The sequence below is a fragment of the Lepidochelys kempii genome, chromosome 5 (genome assembly GCF_965140285.1).
Source record: "Lepidochelys kempii isolate rLepKem1 chromosome 5, rLepKem1.hap1, whole genome shotgun sequence".
Classification (NCBI taxonomy): domain Eukaryota; kingdom Metazoa; phylum Chordata; order Testudines; family Cheloniidae; genus Lepidochelys; species Lepidochelys kempii.
This window is the reverse complement of record NC_136384.1, coordinates 42,332,856-42,348,147: the sequence shown is the minus strand read 5'-3', so window position 1 is coordinate 42,348,147 and position 15,292 is coordinate 42,332,856. Positions and strand designations below refer to the sequence as shown.

The 15,292-nt window shown below is 40.8% G+C and overlaps 2 protein-coding genes across 9 annotated transcripts in view; one reads left to right on the top strand and one right to left on the bottom strand.

Moving 5' to 3' along the window:
* The window catches only part of SGTB (small glutamine rich tetratricopeptide repeat co-chaperone beta), a 38,822-nt gene extending 26,607 nt beyond the window's left edge, over positions 1-12,215 (top strand). For both annotated transcript variants that reach the window (XM_073344082.2, XM_073344083.2), the window contains 3 exons: positions 6,207-6,244; positions 7,202-7,285; positions 8,860-12,215. In XM_073344082.2, the coding sequence (XP_073200183.1) occupies positions 6,207-6,244; positions 7,202-7,285; positions 8,860-8,971 (234 nt within the window). In that variant the 3' untranslated portion in view covers positions 8,972-12,215. The remainder of the gene's footprint in view (positions 1-6,206; positions 6,245-7,201; positions 7,286-8,859) is intronic.
* Positions 10,824-15,292, bottom strand: part of TRAPPC13 (trafficking protein particle complex subunit 13) — a 49,261-nt gene continuing 44,792 nt past the window's right edge. For all 7 annotated transcript variants that reach the window (XR_012158897.2, XR_013635767.1, XR_013635768.1 and 4 more), the window contains one exon: positions 10,824-15,170. The gene's annotated coding sequence lies outside the window, so the exon portion shown is untranslated. The remainder of the gene's footprint in view (positions 15,171-15,292) is intronic.

Here is a 15,292-nt window from a genome sequence, read left to right as displayed (position 1 = left end):
CCCAAGGTGTGTGCCTTCTCTTTTATCATTTAACTCTTTCCTGCGGTATGTGAAGCATGTAACACACAGACACTTTGCCCAGGGTCTAACACAATTGATCTTTTATTTAATCATATAAAACACAAGAGAATAATGATCATACAAAAGAAACCCTACATGTGTTTCCCTGCCTCAGTTTCCTCATCACTCCAGAGCATTCTTTGGTCTGGGGTTGGGGGCTATTCAGATACTGTCTGCTCCCATGCACGGCTTCTCCTGAAACATGGAGCCTGCTTTTCCTAAATCAGCTTGCCTCCTTTACCTTTGGACAATTTAGCCCCTGCCTTAGCTTCCTGTCCATCTCTCTGCTGAGCAAATACATTTAGCATATCTATATGGACCAATTAAAAGGTAAGTATTCTCCCATTGTCTCCAATGTGGGGAGCTTTCAGGCTGGTAGGATATTGTGAACACACATTCATGATACAGTAGTTTTTCAACAGTCACACTTCATTTGTATCAACCGGAACGCATAAATTGTACAGACAGATACCCAAATTGTCACACCCTATCATTCAAGATTGCTCCCTACATAACATTTTAAATGCTTTGTCCAGTCTTGTGTCAAGCAATGGGGTTTTCACTGTTTCCAGGGTGAGGCTATTCCAAAGCAGAACAGATTTTGCTGTCAGCAGTGGGGAATTAGCCACTGGGTCAACGAGGCCCATGCCCAGGGGCTCCAGACAATTGGGGGGCCGCAGAAAGATGGGCATGCTGACCCGCTCTGCCCCCCTGCCCGGCGCTCTTGCTGAGGACCGGGGCAAGCCCCCGCACCCCAAGCCCGCTCCCCGATAGGAGCGCTGGGCAGAGTGGGGCAAGCCTCCAGACCCGCTCCCCGGCAGGAGCACCGGGGGGTGAAAGAGGGGGGCAGAGCTGGTTTGGTGGGAGAGTACATTTTTATGTAGTAAAGATTTTTAATCTCCTTTTTTTGTTTTTTAATCACTATTTATGAACCTTCACCCTAATATCTAATACGGTAGTATCTAATACCCAGTAGAAAATACTTTAGGCAGCTAAACAAATTATCAGTTATATAAATTATATTCCATTATATTTATTTATTTATTTATGAAACACTGGAGTTTTCCAGAAAGGTAAATCCCAAATCTGCAGGACATTCCGCATTCCCCATGCAACTTTGGAAAAACTACATGAGTCTATTCACTCATAAGAGATGAAGGGAAAACCTCATCCTCAGTCGTTCCTAAAATTCTCCTTCCATGCTAACATTCACCCAGGCACTGACAGCCAGCTGCTGGGCCTAGTTCACTGCTGAGCTGCAAGAACAAAAAGCAAAGCCAATCACCCATTAATGCCATTTTAGGGCTTGCTGGTATGGGGATGCACCAGAAGTAGACAATTATATCAGAATAAAGTCACTTCTCTTCCAGAATGGAGTGCGCACACAGGAAGTTACACAGGCTTAGCTATAGTTCTGCCTGTCAGTTTCCCCATGTAGACAAGCCCTCTGAGTCAACCTCAACCCAAGGAAAATCATGACTGAGTGCATGATACTCTGAGGGCTAAACTACTGAGCTTTAATTGCCTTGGGAGTGCTCTTCACACTGGAGGTTTTTCAAAATACCCTGGTGAAAGTTGCTCCATTTTGACCAATGATAAAGTGAGATGAGTTGGGTTCCCAGAAGCTTCTTGGATTTGTTTGAAAATACAGAGTGCAAGTCAGCTGTAATGAAACAACTGCATGAGTGCAAGAAGCTGCTTGTGTAGAACTAGAGACTGGTGAATCTCTGTGGAAAGGACGTCTTCAAGGCCTTGCAATGTACAAATTCCAGTCCTCTCGCCTAGGGCCCCACAAAACCATAATCTGCCTCTGGTTGTCAGGAAGTTTTCCTATTCCTCCTTGGTGTTTACATTTGCATACTTGTGGTTTAGGCATTGCTCAGCTATACCAGTCACATTTAGCACTTTTTTTAACCTTTCCCTTTAGATTAATAATTTTTGTTGCTTTTCTCAAAACTGTCCAGTTTGTCTTTTTTTCTACTCATTTCCAGAATTGAATGCAGAATTCCAGATGCAGTTGCAGAGAGTTACAGTGAGAGACTGTTACTCCCTTTCTCGTTACATGATACCTGTATGTACGTGTGGGTGGGGCAGTGCTCAGAATTACATTTGTTCTATTTTGCTGCCATATCACATTACTAACTTGTATCTAATTTTCTAATGTCTTTCTATTAGTGCTTTTCAGGTTCCTTATTTGTTTTCAGTATCTGTGTTTCCAATTAGTACTGTCCAACAGTTTGCATTTTCCCCATCTCATTTGGTTATTTCCTACCCATACTTCTAAACATTAGGGCCCAGATCCACAAAGGGATTTAGGTATTGCAATCCCTAACACTTAAGTGCCTAGAAAAATCAGTGAACAATAATGGGATCCATAAAGCCCTATACAAAGAATGGGGAGAGACTGCCTTAAACTGCCACCCACAAAAGTCAGCAAGCTAGGTGGAGAGCCACCTAAGCTAGCTAATGACAGATGCTGATGAGAGGGGTATGTTCTAAGCCCGTCCCATGGAGATAGGTGCATAAGTCCAGATTGCAAGTGAAGTTAAGCACCTCCTTGCAATCAAACAGCAGAGAACCCCTTTCCTGGAATCAGGCAATTTAGGGATCTCAGCGGGGAGGGGCCCTCATCATGGCACACTCCTGGGCAGCCTAGCGCAGCAGTGCAATTACACCTGTCTGAATTTGCCCCATTGGGGTCTCAATCAGTCCAACAAAGCTTATGTATATTGAACAGTGCCCCTTCAAGGCTGTAGTTTATATAACACAAAGGTGGAATGATATGCAGGCCTCCACTCCAGAGTCTGCAGCTGGAGGGGGAGGGGGTTGAATTAATCTTAGTCCATCAACCCCACTTATGTTCATGTCCCTTACCAGTGAGGCCTCTTGACCCAGAAACCTCTTCTTGAGTCAGGGACTCTTGTCATCTCGTGAGGAAGGATCTCTACTCTTGGGTCAAGATCCCCAAATCTGAGACCCTTTCTCAGAACAACATACAATCTTCTAATCGGGGGCTTTTGCTACATGATGAAATCCTTCCATGAGGACCAGGTTCTGCTGAGACTTGGTATTCCTTCCTTTCAGAGCATCTCCCACCTAGGAGCATTCTTACAGGTACTTGGTTTCCTTTCCTAGTGAGCTCCCTTAATGGCTCTCACATTGGAAGCTTCCTTGTTCTTGATTCCACTTTTCTCCCCAAGAGCCTCTGTTCTTTAGTAGAGTCTACTGGGAGTAGCTTCCTTTCATCATGCATGGTGCTTCACTGCCTAATTAACTGCCTACCAATTACTCAGTGAGTTAATTAGCCCCAGGTTCACCTGAGTTACCTCATTTCCCCTTGTGGAGCTTGTCAGAGATAGACTCAGCTCCTGACTCCTATTCAGGGCCAGCTACCCTCTAACAGTTCCTGAGCCATTTCTTGTGAGAATGAGTTAGGTGTATGCCTCTTTCCACACAAAATGGGGATGGTCGTAGTACCCAACTTATAACTTTTAGCCCAGTGGTTGAAGTACTCACCGGGGATGTTGGAGATCTAGGTTAAATTCCTCCTTCTGCCTGATTGGGAGAGGGGATTTGAATAGTGGTCCTCCACCTCTCAGGAAAGTGCTTTAACCACTGGATTATGGGATATTTTGATGTGGGTTGTTCTCAGTCTGGATAAATAGTCAGAGGGCCAGAGAGAGACATAGGTGCTGGAACTAGGGGTGCTGCGGGTGTGCCAGCACCACTGGTTTAAAGTGGTTTCCATCATATACAGGATTTACAGTTTTGTTTAATGGCTTTCAGCACCCCCATTATAAAAATTGTTCCAGCACCTATGCAGAGAAAGTGTGAGAATGGCTCTATAGCCTGGTGGCAAGGATACCTACCTTGGGAGACCTAGGGGCCAGTCCCCTTGCTCCAGTGACTCTAGTTATTTATCCAAAGTTGGAAAGCTTCAACAAGAGAGACTGAAAGATTTCCACACCAGAATATCCCATAGCCCACTGGTTAAGGCGGCACCACCTCCTTCTCCTCCATTTTGAATGAGGCCTGTTCCAGTGGGCATACTTTAAGGACGCTTACCAGATTGGGCCCGGCAGGGAAGATCGGTGAGCAAACACCCCTGGTTAGTAGATCCTGCTGGGGTTTAGGCGTGGGACAGGCCTGCACATGCCCAAACATAGAAACTAAGGTGCCTAGGGAACTTTCACAGTGGAAACTTAGGCACTGAGTGACTGTAGCTACCTGTAGCATTAGGCAACAGCCAAGTGGAGGTTTTGTGAATAGCAGTGTTGCCTAAAACTGGGACTTATGCACCTAAGTGGATCTGAGCCGAGATCCTTTCATATTTTTTCTGTATACTCACTTTTGTTCTAGACACCTCCCTCTCAACATATTATCAATTGGTAATTTAATTAATGTGCTGTTAATGTGCTTTCATTGAACACCAGCCAAGACCAGACAGAACACTGAAAAGTGACATCTTGACACAACTCTGTACTTTGTAGTTTTTCATTACCTTTTGTTTATGGTCCTTCAATAAACCTTCACTCCACACAGTGCTGTTATCCAAACTGATTTGAATTAATTTGGGAGCGTAGATCAGGAGACTAAATTTCATATATCTCTGAGTTGTGCAAGAATCCTGTTGTATTCCTCCGAGTTCTTAAAGAATTCCAGCTGGTGGATCGCAGCATTACTGGCAACCTTTCTTGTCCAAAGCAGACCACAACACGTCAAACTTAACATCTGTGTGCTAACGGGTACACAGTAAAATTTGGAGTATGTAGCCCCACAGAATGTAATAGCTCCTAACCTAAAAGAGAGGCCAATAGGTCTGGTTACCTATTGAAAGTTTGTAGGGTAGAAATGGTCTGTGAAGAAGGAGTAGAGTGAATTTTCTACACAGCTTAGTTTATTAAGCTGCACAGGAACTCCATGTGTAACTTAATTGGGCAAATGCATTGTCCAGACAATCCCCATCTGTTTTGAGTTTAAAATCTTCTCTTCAGTCTGTAGCTAACTATATGAAATGGATTTTTTGTATTGTTTCCAGAGGTTGCCTAATCAGTCAAGTAGATTGAACCCAGAACTGGGAGCCAAGAACTCCTGAGTTCTCTTTCTGATTTTTACCACTGTCTAGCCTTGAACAAGTTACTTGTGGCTCAAGTTTCAGGCCTTTAATCTCCTGGACCAAATTCACTGCTGATAAAAGCGAATGAGACTTCATTGACATCAAGGATTTGCAATGAATTTGGTTTTCTGTATGTCATTCCCCAACTGTAAAATGGAGAAGATACGACTAATTTACCTTGGAGAGGTGTTGTGAGGATAAATTAGTTAATAAACCTGTTTTAAGAAGAAAAGAGTAAAGTATTTTTATTTAGTTGAATAGATAAGATCAATGAGAAAGTGAATGTGCTGAACATTTTATATACAGCAGATGTGCTTATTGGGTCTTTTTATGTATTTATTTCAGATTTCAGTTGCGTTGGGAACTTCTACAGAAATACAATACAAACATTTAAACAATTCCATACACAGAAGACTACCCCTGCGACTGCTTAGATATTTTTACCCAATATAATAACAACCATCCCCAGTGGCCCCAAGACTAACTGTTCCCTTCTCACAGCCTAGAATCCATGAGCCTTCTCAGATTCCTGAGGGTAGGCTTTATCACTTAGAAAGCTTTTAATTTGTTATCCTTGCATATATCATTATCTAGAGGAAAACGTTAGATAAGACTCCAGTTGGGAGTGATGGAAGCTTAATATTAAGCAGTATATAATTCAAAGCTGTTTTTTTAAACCATTAAGATGATTGCCCAAATATCTGACACATTTTAACATCTAATTCCCAGGGCATTGGGTTCGGGTAGCTCTAGAGATACAAGGACTTCCTCTTTTTCATGGTTGATTACCCTGAACAGTAATAGTATATTGTAACTGATATTCATGGTGTAGAGTATAATGAATTATATTATCTTCATGTCCTTGAAATACATTGCTGTAATGAGTCATTTTGTTGAGAATCATATGTCTCGAGTCATTAACTTGGTTTGTGTATTGTAATACGATATATATTGTGCTTCTCATGACTACCACAATGATAACTAAATATATGACTGCATTATGACTTGCAATACATCGTACTTATTCTAGGCAGCAAGTTTAATGCAGAATCCTCAAGTTCAACAACTGTAAGTATTAATATGGAATATCAGTGAAAAGAGATGCCAGTGGTGTCTGAGTGGGTTAACAAAACAAAAGCAAATGGCAATGAATTACTAAAATTTGTATTGTGTTCTTCCTATTATTGACTTTACAGCTATACTCTTTGTAACTGGATCTACCACAGTTTAGTTTCCCCTACAGCTCACTTAATAACTAGTAACTAGATAACATGATTTTGGCAATTAATTGATCTTTAAATATTCATGGTAAATAGGCCCAATGGCCTGTGATGGGATGTTAGATGGGGTGGGATCTGAGTTACTACAGAGAATTCTTTCCTGCGTGTCTGGCTGGTGAATCTTGCCCATATGCTCAAGGTTCAGCTGATCGCCATATTTGGGGTTGGGAAGGAATTTTTCTCCAGGGCAGATTGGAAGAGGCCCTGGGAGTTTTTCGCCTTCCTCTGTAGCATGGGGCACAGGTCACTTGCTGGAGGACTCTCTGCACTTTGAAGTCTTTAAACCATGATTTGAGGACTTCAGTAGCTCATAGGTGAGAGGTTTATCGCAGGAGTGGGTGGGTGAGATTCTGTGGCCTGCATTGTGCAAGAGGTCAGACTAGATGATCATAATAGTCCCTTCTGACCTTAATATCTATGAATCTATCCAGTACTCTTCCTAGTAACCCAGCAAAGAACTGCAGTTTGTCACTTAAGACAGGGGTTCTCAAACTGGGGGTTGGGACCCCTCAAGGAGTCACGAGGTTATTACATGGGGGATCGCAAGCTGTCAACCTCCACCCCAAACTCCACTTTGCCTCCAGCATTTATAATGGTGTTAAATATATTAAAAAAGTGTTCTTAATTTATAAGGGGGGTTGCACTCAGAGGCTTGCTATGTGAAAGGGGTCACCAGTAAAAAAAAGTTTGAGAGGCACTGACTTAAGATAACACCACAATACCAATGCTGTGTTAACTGTTCTAGAATGTCGGGGATGATGTCCAATGCCATTGGCGGCCCTGCTGCAGGTGTTGGTGGCCTAAGTGATCTGTCAAGCCTCATACATGCGTAAGTGTTGTGAAGATTTACATATTATTTTAACTACCTAACATTTGTAGAAGCAGCACTCAGCTGCTGTTTAAAAGAGACAGTGTCAAGCTGATTTTTAGCCTTTGTATTCCTGATAATCTTAGATGATTAAACTTTACATCTCACTCTTCACTATTTTATGTTTATTTACTTTGTACACTTCATTCATTCAGTTTGAACAAGCAAATTGACAGCTCAATTTCACTTTCTGGTATCATGCATTATTTGCTTTTTAGACTTGGGTCATTAAAAGTGCCTGTTTAAATTTTTAGGTGCTTGTACATTTTTCTTTCAAATTGCATTGGACCAGCATCCTCCAAAAACTTCTCAGTTCCCTGCAGCTAAAGTCCTGTTCCCTCAAGCTATATTCAGCCTACCCACTTGAGGAAAGGCTGTGAGAATAAATAGGTCTTGTGGAGTGATCTGAAATTCAGCAAACTCAGTCTCTGTCAGACCTAGGGCTGCAAGGAGGATGCAAGGCTGAAAATATCCTGCAGCTTCCTCCCATTTAAACTGGGAGGGGCTGCTACTTCAAGCAACTTGGTTGCAATATCACATGAGGAGGGAGGTGGTTTCTACAGTAGCCAAGACCTAAACCAGTTAGTTTGATAAGACACAAACCAAATGGAAGCCGGTGCACAACACAGCACACATGTAATGTACTTGTATGTTAAGCATACAGTTGGATTGTACACTTGCAGACATTTCCAAATAGTCTTTAGGTGTAGCCCCACAGAGTCCATTTTAATAGTTCACATTATTGGCAACAAAAGTGTGGATCACTCTGGCAAGGACCCATTCCCTCCCCATCCCCAAAATGGCAGCCTTCCTGCCCACTGCACATCAAATTAAAGCAGTATTGGTAGCTACTGCAACCTGGACAAAATTCTCTCAAGAGCTTATTCCTGGAGTAAGAGACTTCTTCCAGTTGTTTTTCCTAGTGATCAAGTATTTCAGCTGTCTCATTGGCGGTTAATTTCAGCCAGTTAGCTCAATACAAGCCACAATCCTGGCTAGTCACCACATAAATGCAGATCGGAGACTCTTTGGGTGAAGTGAAGTCCACTTGTAGAGCTGAGTGTTATCAGCATAATGGAGCCCGTGTAACCTCACGTTCTCCCAATGGCCTCATCTACACATGCACAAAATGGGTATCAGAATGCATCTCTGAAACCCACATCAAATTATCTTTCGGCTAGAAGAACAATTGACCCAAATTGCCTGCTGGCATCTCTTAGAAGGAAGGGAGCAGAGTCACTCAAGAGCAGCTTTGTTTACTAATGTTAGTGTCTGCAGGTGAGTGAACAATAGTTCTCATCAAAGGCAGCTGATGGGTCTAAAGAATCAACATGGACACATGTCAATCTGTCATCAGAACAGAATTCAAATACTGTAGTAAAAGCTATAACACCATGATTATCATTTTAATACATATCCCAGTCATGCTTGCTTACATAACATAGCTTCAGCGATCATAAAACTTCCTGTTTTCTTATCAGTGCTGCATGCCAGTTATTTTTCACTTGTTGATTTACAAAAACTGTTCAACACAGGGGACAACAGTTTGCACAACAGATACAGCAGCAGAATCCAGAGCTCATAGAACAACTGAGAAATCATGTCCGGAGCAGATCTTTCAGTGGCAGCACTGAAGAGCATTCCTGATTTAAAGGAGGCATGTGGTTGTAGAACTAGAAATGTGAATGGTATATAATCCCAAAGCGCATATAATAGCTAGTAGCAAATGCATCATTGTAACTATTCTGCTTGGCCATGAGACAGAAAATCCTTTGTGTCTGTTCGTTAAGAATAAATCTGTTAAACAGATCTGTTGCACACAAGTTTGAACATATAGTGTGTGTATATAGAGTGAATCCTTTATAAATTTAGTATATATTGAATACATTGACTTATTAAACTTCCCATATATAAAAGTTATCATCTTTAGGCTTTTCAAATTAATGAACAGGATCTCTTTTAAAGAGAGGCTACTTGCTATGCACCAAGACTGTGCATTGGAGTGATCTACAGGGCTTCTCAGGGGGGAAGTGAGTCTAATGCTTTAATGGGTGGTGGTGGTGGTGGTATGCCTGCGTAGAAATTTAGTTTTAAAAATTACATTGTAAAAGGCCTGTTGTTCAGTAGTGAAGGTTTGCATGGCTCTGCTTCTTACCAGATCTGCTATGAAACAATAGATCTGACCACCACTTTGCTCCTTGTGATGAGCCTATGTGGGTGATGGAGTGCAATGTGGATTTAAAACATGTGCCAGAGCGTCAATCCTGTAACTGCGTAGCACTGAGTGTCCCTAGTGTTTGTTGAGAGGCTTTTGCTAGCAGCATCATATGCATTTCAGCTTTACCTGGTGGGAAGAAGGTGAGTGGTAGAGACTAGGGATGATTAAGAGTTGCACGTACAGAGAGGATGATAAAACTGAGCTAGGAAGAAGATGTGCAGAAATCAGAGGAAGAGACCAGGCCAAGGGAGAAGGAAAGGAATTTCTACTGCTATATATGTCCTCAAATCATCTTAGTAGCCCTGGAGGTCTCCATTATGGCACTAATAGCATAGGCATGGAAAGTTGTGCTTCATTCTTGTGTGTATACAGTATACAACCTAAGTTTAAAAATCCTTAACTGTGATTAGTTAAACTGGTCACACACCTGCACAAGTCATTAGCACTGAAGGTAACTTAGGTAATTAGAACAAAGAAATCAATATGTACCATTGTGCGGTAAATCACTGGCTTAGGCAAAAAACACAGTTAAGGATTTTTGAAGTTTAATTATATCATAACTTGTATATTTTAAATAAGTGATTAATGGTGTACAGGCCATGAAATAGTTCTTTCAGTCTGTTACTCTTCCCAGCCCTCCTAACCAGACACTTTCAGACCCCCTTGCTTTTCTGTATTTTTTCTTTAAATATTTTTGTAACCTGTTTCTCTTCAGTTTGCTATTCATGCTATCTACTGCTGCTGGATACACTTAGGCTTGGTCTATTTCAGTGTTTCTCAACGACTGGTCCATGAACCTGCGCCAGTCCCTGAGATCTCCCTGCCACAGTTTGGGAAGGCTGCAAGCCGGTCCCTGGTATCAAAGAGGTTGAGAAACACTGGTCTATACTACTAAATTTTATCAATATAACTACATCACTTAGGGGTGTGGAAAATCCACACGCCTGAGCAATGCAGTTATACCCACCTAACCCCTGGGGTAGACAGCACTAGATCAACAAAGCTACCTCTTCTCAGGAAGGTGGAGTGCCTGTGCTGACAGGGGAAGTAGTGTCTTCGCTAAGCGCTCGTGAGAAGACATTGCATGGAATGTAAGCGAGAGCAGAATTTGAAACTAAGGCAGGAGCTCCTTTGAGTTTGGTGATGGGAGGGTAAAAATTCCCAATTTTGTCAGGCTGTATATATTGCACAGGGGGGAAATTTGTAGCTGTGTCCATGGTGAGATGAGGAGAAAAGTTGTCTTAAAAACAAACACGGACAAGAAAACCAGACTAACATTCATTGCATAAGACACTTTATATTTTATTCATTAAATAACTCTGACATGGCATTAGAATATTAGCTTTATTTTTTCTGAAAAGAATGCTATTTATAATTGCACTACATGCTCATTAATGTACTTTGGGGGTGTATTGGAGACATTAGGCAAACATCCCTAAGCTCTAAATTGAATGAGTGCTACTCTGTTTTATTGGCTGACCACATGGAAAGAAGTGCTTACACTGGCTGACTTATGTAGGTACTTTAGCTTTTTTTCAGTTGTAGTTCAGGTAACTAATATCTGCCTTTAGGCAGATTATTTTTAATAAAAAAAATTGCTTTTTATAAAAACACTGAAAACTGATGAAGCCCCAAACAATAGTTCATTAGGAATCTACATATGCAAAAATAATTTGGCAGATTTTTTCCATAATGCACTTGTTAAACAGACCATTTACACAGTGTATTTTCCACTATATTTCACCATTCCAGCTTTTTAGCAACACCAGTGTCAATTCCAGGTTTTTTTGCACTAAATTTAATAAAGGAAACAAAAAAACAAACAAAAAGTAACAGTGGGGCTTTACAGAAGCTAAGGATGTGCCCCAGTATATTTACCCTTGTCTTCTGACAATCTTCATTTAATATTTTATTTTTCTCTTACCCTCTCCTACTAAAAAGTCTTGTGAAGCTGAGTGTCTTTAATGATGGTTAAGTATAATAATCCTAAACTATACTCTTCTATATAACAATGATATAAACAAAGGTTGGCTGTCAGGGCTCAAAACAGCCACTCTTTCTGCTTGTAGTTATATGTACATGTAGCTACTGAGTATTCTGCAGCTGTCTGTGTTCTGGTAGAGCCAGCCCTGTCAAACTGCTCTGGAGTAGTCATCACTAATGCTATGAACCGTACTCTTGGAACCATGCTTATTAGAAGTTGTAACTTCCATTTTACATACCACACTGTTAAGAATGTGAGTCTTATTCCAGCATCTGTAACAAGAATGCTTCTTTTCAGAGTTTTGATGGCATTACCTAATGCGGGAACATGCCACACTTGTCACAATATAAAACTTACAACTGTCTATTATATTTTGCATATGAACAGATGGGACTTTATAGCTTAATAAAAATAGAACACTGAAATTCCCTAATGGACAGTAGCTGTCATTAACTACTCTTTCCATTTAAGTCCAGGAAGAGTTTTCATTCATGCTAAAATGTATTTTGCCACTCTGCAGGCTACATTGTTCACAATGTCATGACTTGTTTTAATCAGTAGTTGAAGAGAGAGCTTGGGTACTTTGAAAAAAATTCATACTGATAAGTGGAAAACCATGATCTAAACAAATATTGCTTTCATTTTAGACCAACTGCAGTTTCAGTGAACTAAATAAATAATTATGCATTTAAAATTTGTTTGGTTTTCTGTCATTACTGGTGCAGCAGCAAATTCATGTGGTAAGCAGTGGAAAGGGGGAAAAAATCTTGCAAAATGAAGAGTTTACTTGATTCACACTCTTAAAAGATATGAATGTCAAAAAAGCAGGCTTGTGTGGAAATGTTTTTTTTCATCTATTTGATGTCCCTCTTGAAAAATACAACTAAAGTTGTACTTCAGCACACAGCACCAAACTTAAGCATTTTCTTTTGCTGAAATGCAATTTTGGGTTTTTCCATCAAGGGAGAGGGTAGCCTCTCCATTGTCAAGAGTTCAGCTAGCTTCTCTTATAAAACTGTTTCAACTCTCCTATGATTTTGGCCTGATAATTGCACATTCCTGCTGAAGGCAAAGAAGAATAGTGGCTGCAACTTAAGAGAACTTCTCACAGTTGGAGAGCACTCCGTAATTGTTACAACACTTTCACAATTTGACTTGTCTAAGAGCTTGTCTATGTGGCAAGTCAGGCATGTGAATCTATAACACCTCCACTTACCGCATTATGACTTGCCCTGTGGACACTGCTCTAGTGCACTGAAAGTCCTGGAATGCAGAGTCACACCATGGTTTGCCATACAGTAACTCGCTGTGTAGACAAGCCCCATCACTTCTGTATCTCCTACCTCAAATTACATTACCATATGGTTACATCTCCTTAAATGTGTATCAGATCAATTTGAAGGTACTTAGGTTCTATTTTGGGGGGGGGGGTAGTAGTTTTGGTTTCTCTTATTACTCTTATTGAACTCTGTGGATTACATGAGGGCATGTTGCCCTTTATTAAATAGCTGAAATTTAGAAGGAACATAAGATTATTGCTGTAGCTGCTATTCTTTAGCTTTTGCTCAACTGATAGATGCATGTTGGTTATTTATTGGGGGAGGGGGAAAGATGAGTGAATTGAAGGCCCAGGCTTGCTCTCTGTAATTTATTTAGAGAACATAATTACAGTGAGGCTAAGATGGAAGCACAGTCCCAGTATTAGTCTAGCTGATTATCTTGTAACGAGATGAGATTCTCATGGTTTTCCAGTGATTAGAAACTATTAATTTTTGTGAAGTTTAGGTATGTTTTGGCCCCTCGCTCTGCAAACAAAGTCACATCACTCCTTCTGGGCCAAGATTTGTCAACATGCCTTGTGATATGAGGCGAGATTAATAAGACAGGAACTTTTCAGCTTGGAAAAGAGATGACTAATGGGGGATATGATAGAGGTCTATAAAATCATAATTTGTATGGAGAGAGTAAATAAGGAAGCATTATTTACTCATAATATAAGAGCTACAGGTCATCAAATGAAATTAATAGGCAGCAGGTTTAAAACAAAAGGAAGTATTTTTTCCACACAATGCACAGTCAACCTGTGAACTCTGCCAGAGGATCTTGTGCAGGCCAAAACTAACAGGTTTCAAAAAAGAACTACGTAAATTCATGCAGGATCGGTCCATCAATGGCTATGAGCCAGGATGGGCAGAGATGGTGTACCTAGCCTCTGTTTACCAGAAACTGGGAATGGATGACAGGGGATGGATCATTTGATGATTACCTGTTCTGATCATTCCCTCAGAAGCACCTGGCATTGGCTACTGTTGGAAGATAGGATACTGGGCTAGATGGGCCATTGGTCTGACCCAGTATGGATGTTATTATGTGATTTTAGGTGCCCAAGTTGACCTACCTTAAAGAGGACCTTATTTTATAAAATATTTTGTCCCCTGTATAAATGACCCCTTTGAGTTGTCAATCTGGATATCCAAAATTGGAGTTACTCAGAATCACTAGTCATGTTTGAAAGGCTTGGCTCTGGGGTGAACTTTTACTGACTTTTTAACCAACATTATTCCAGGGGGAGAATATATTTGTTAACTAATAACTAAAAATAAAGGGTCAAACCTACCTACATTAGTATTAGGCAAGGGGGTTTGAGGAGTTCCTCTAATGCTTCCCACTCCCATTCTCCATCCATTGTATTGTAGTTTAAATAAATTACTGAAATAATTGAAACCAGAGTGATTATATTGCATTATTTTGACAAATAAAATATGCAGAATTTTGCAGATTTTTAAAATATTGTGCACAGAATTCTTAATTTTTTGGTGCAGAATTCCCCCCAGGAGTACAACATGCAGAGTGAAGGTAGGCTGTGTTGTTCATGCATACATGGCAACTTAGCTATTTTAGGAGGAAGCTATCAATCAAGCATATATTGATTAAAACAGCTCTGAAAGAGTAAGTTTAGCTTGGCCACTACCACTTGCTCTCAATTTATTAATCTAGTCATGATCCATCCCATATATTTAAAAAAAAACAAAACACCTCTCTCCATTTACCTATACTTAAAAAAAAAAAAGATAATAGTGGAAAGTCTAAAATAAACGTTTCAAACTAGGCAAGATTGCTGTGCGATAACCCTGGCGGAAAATGTGAAAAGCCAGAGAGAAGGACTTTTCTTTATTTAGTCTTGAAAATAACCTGGATATAGGAACCCGCCACTTCGGGTAAGTATGAAATTATCAACCAACACAAGGCCATGGGGAAAAATGTTTACTGTGTGAATACAAAAAAAGTTTCCACAGTCTATTATGAAAAAATGGACTGTCCCCTCTCCCCCCAACAATTCATTCTAATTGTGTATCAGGTAATTTCCAAGAGTATCCAGTGACAGGGGCTGGATGCTGCAGGGAGCACTCCAAGGACTCGGATTGGTATGTGTCTATCACTATCCTGCACAGAGAGGGCGAGGTGTGCAGAGTGCTTGTGTGTGACAGGAGGTGTTGGTTTCAGGGAGCTGAGTCACAGCAGGCGGTAGACAAAACTGCTGCTTGCTAAGGGCAGGTAGTGGAGAGGTGCCTCACAATTCTGGGTACCCAGGGGGAAGCGGGTGGTGCTTGCACACTGGAGTTCAAGTCCAAATCCTCAAGTCCCTGACAGAAGAAGGGTGAAAATGAGAACTGAATTTTAATAAAAAAACAACAAACCTTGCAATTTAGAGGCTAGTCCCTCCAACTTAAAGCAGTTCTGCAGTCAGTGCCACAATGGGCACCCC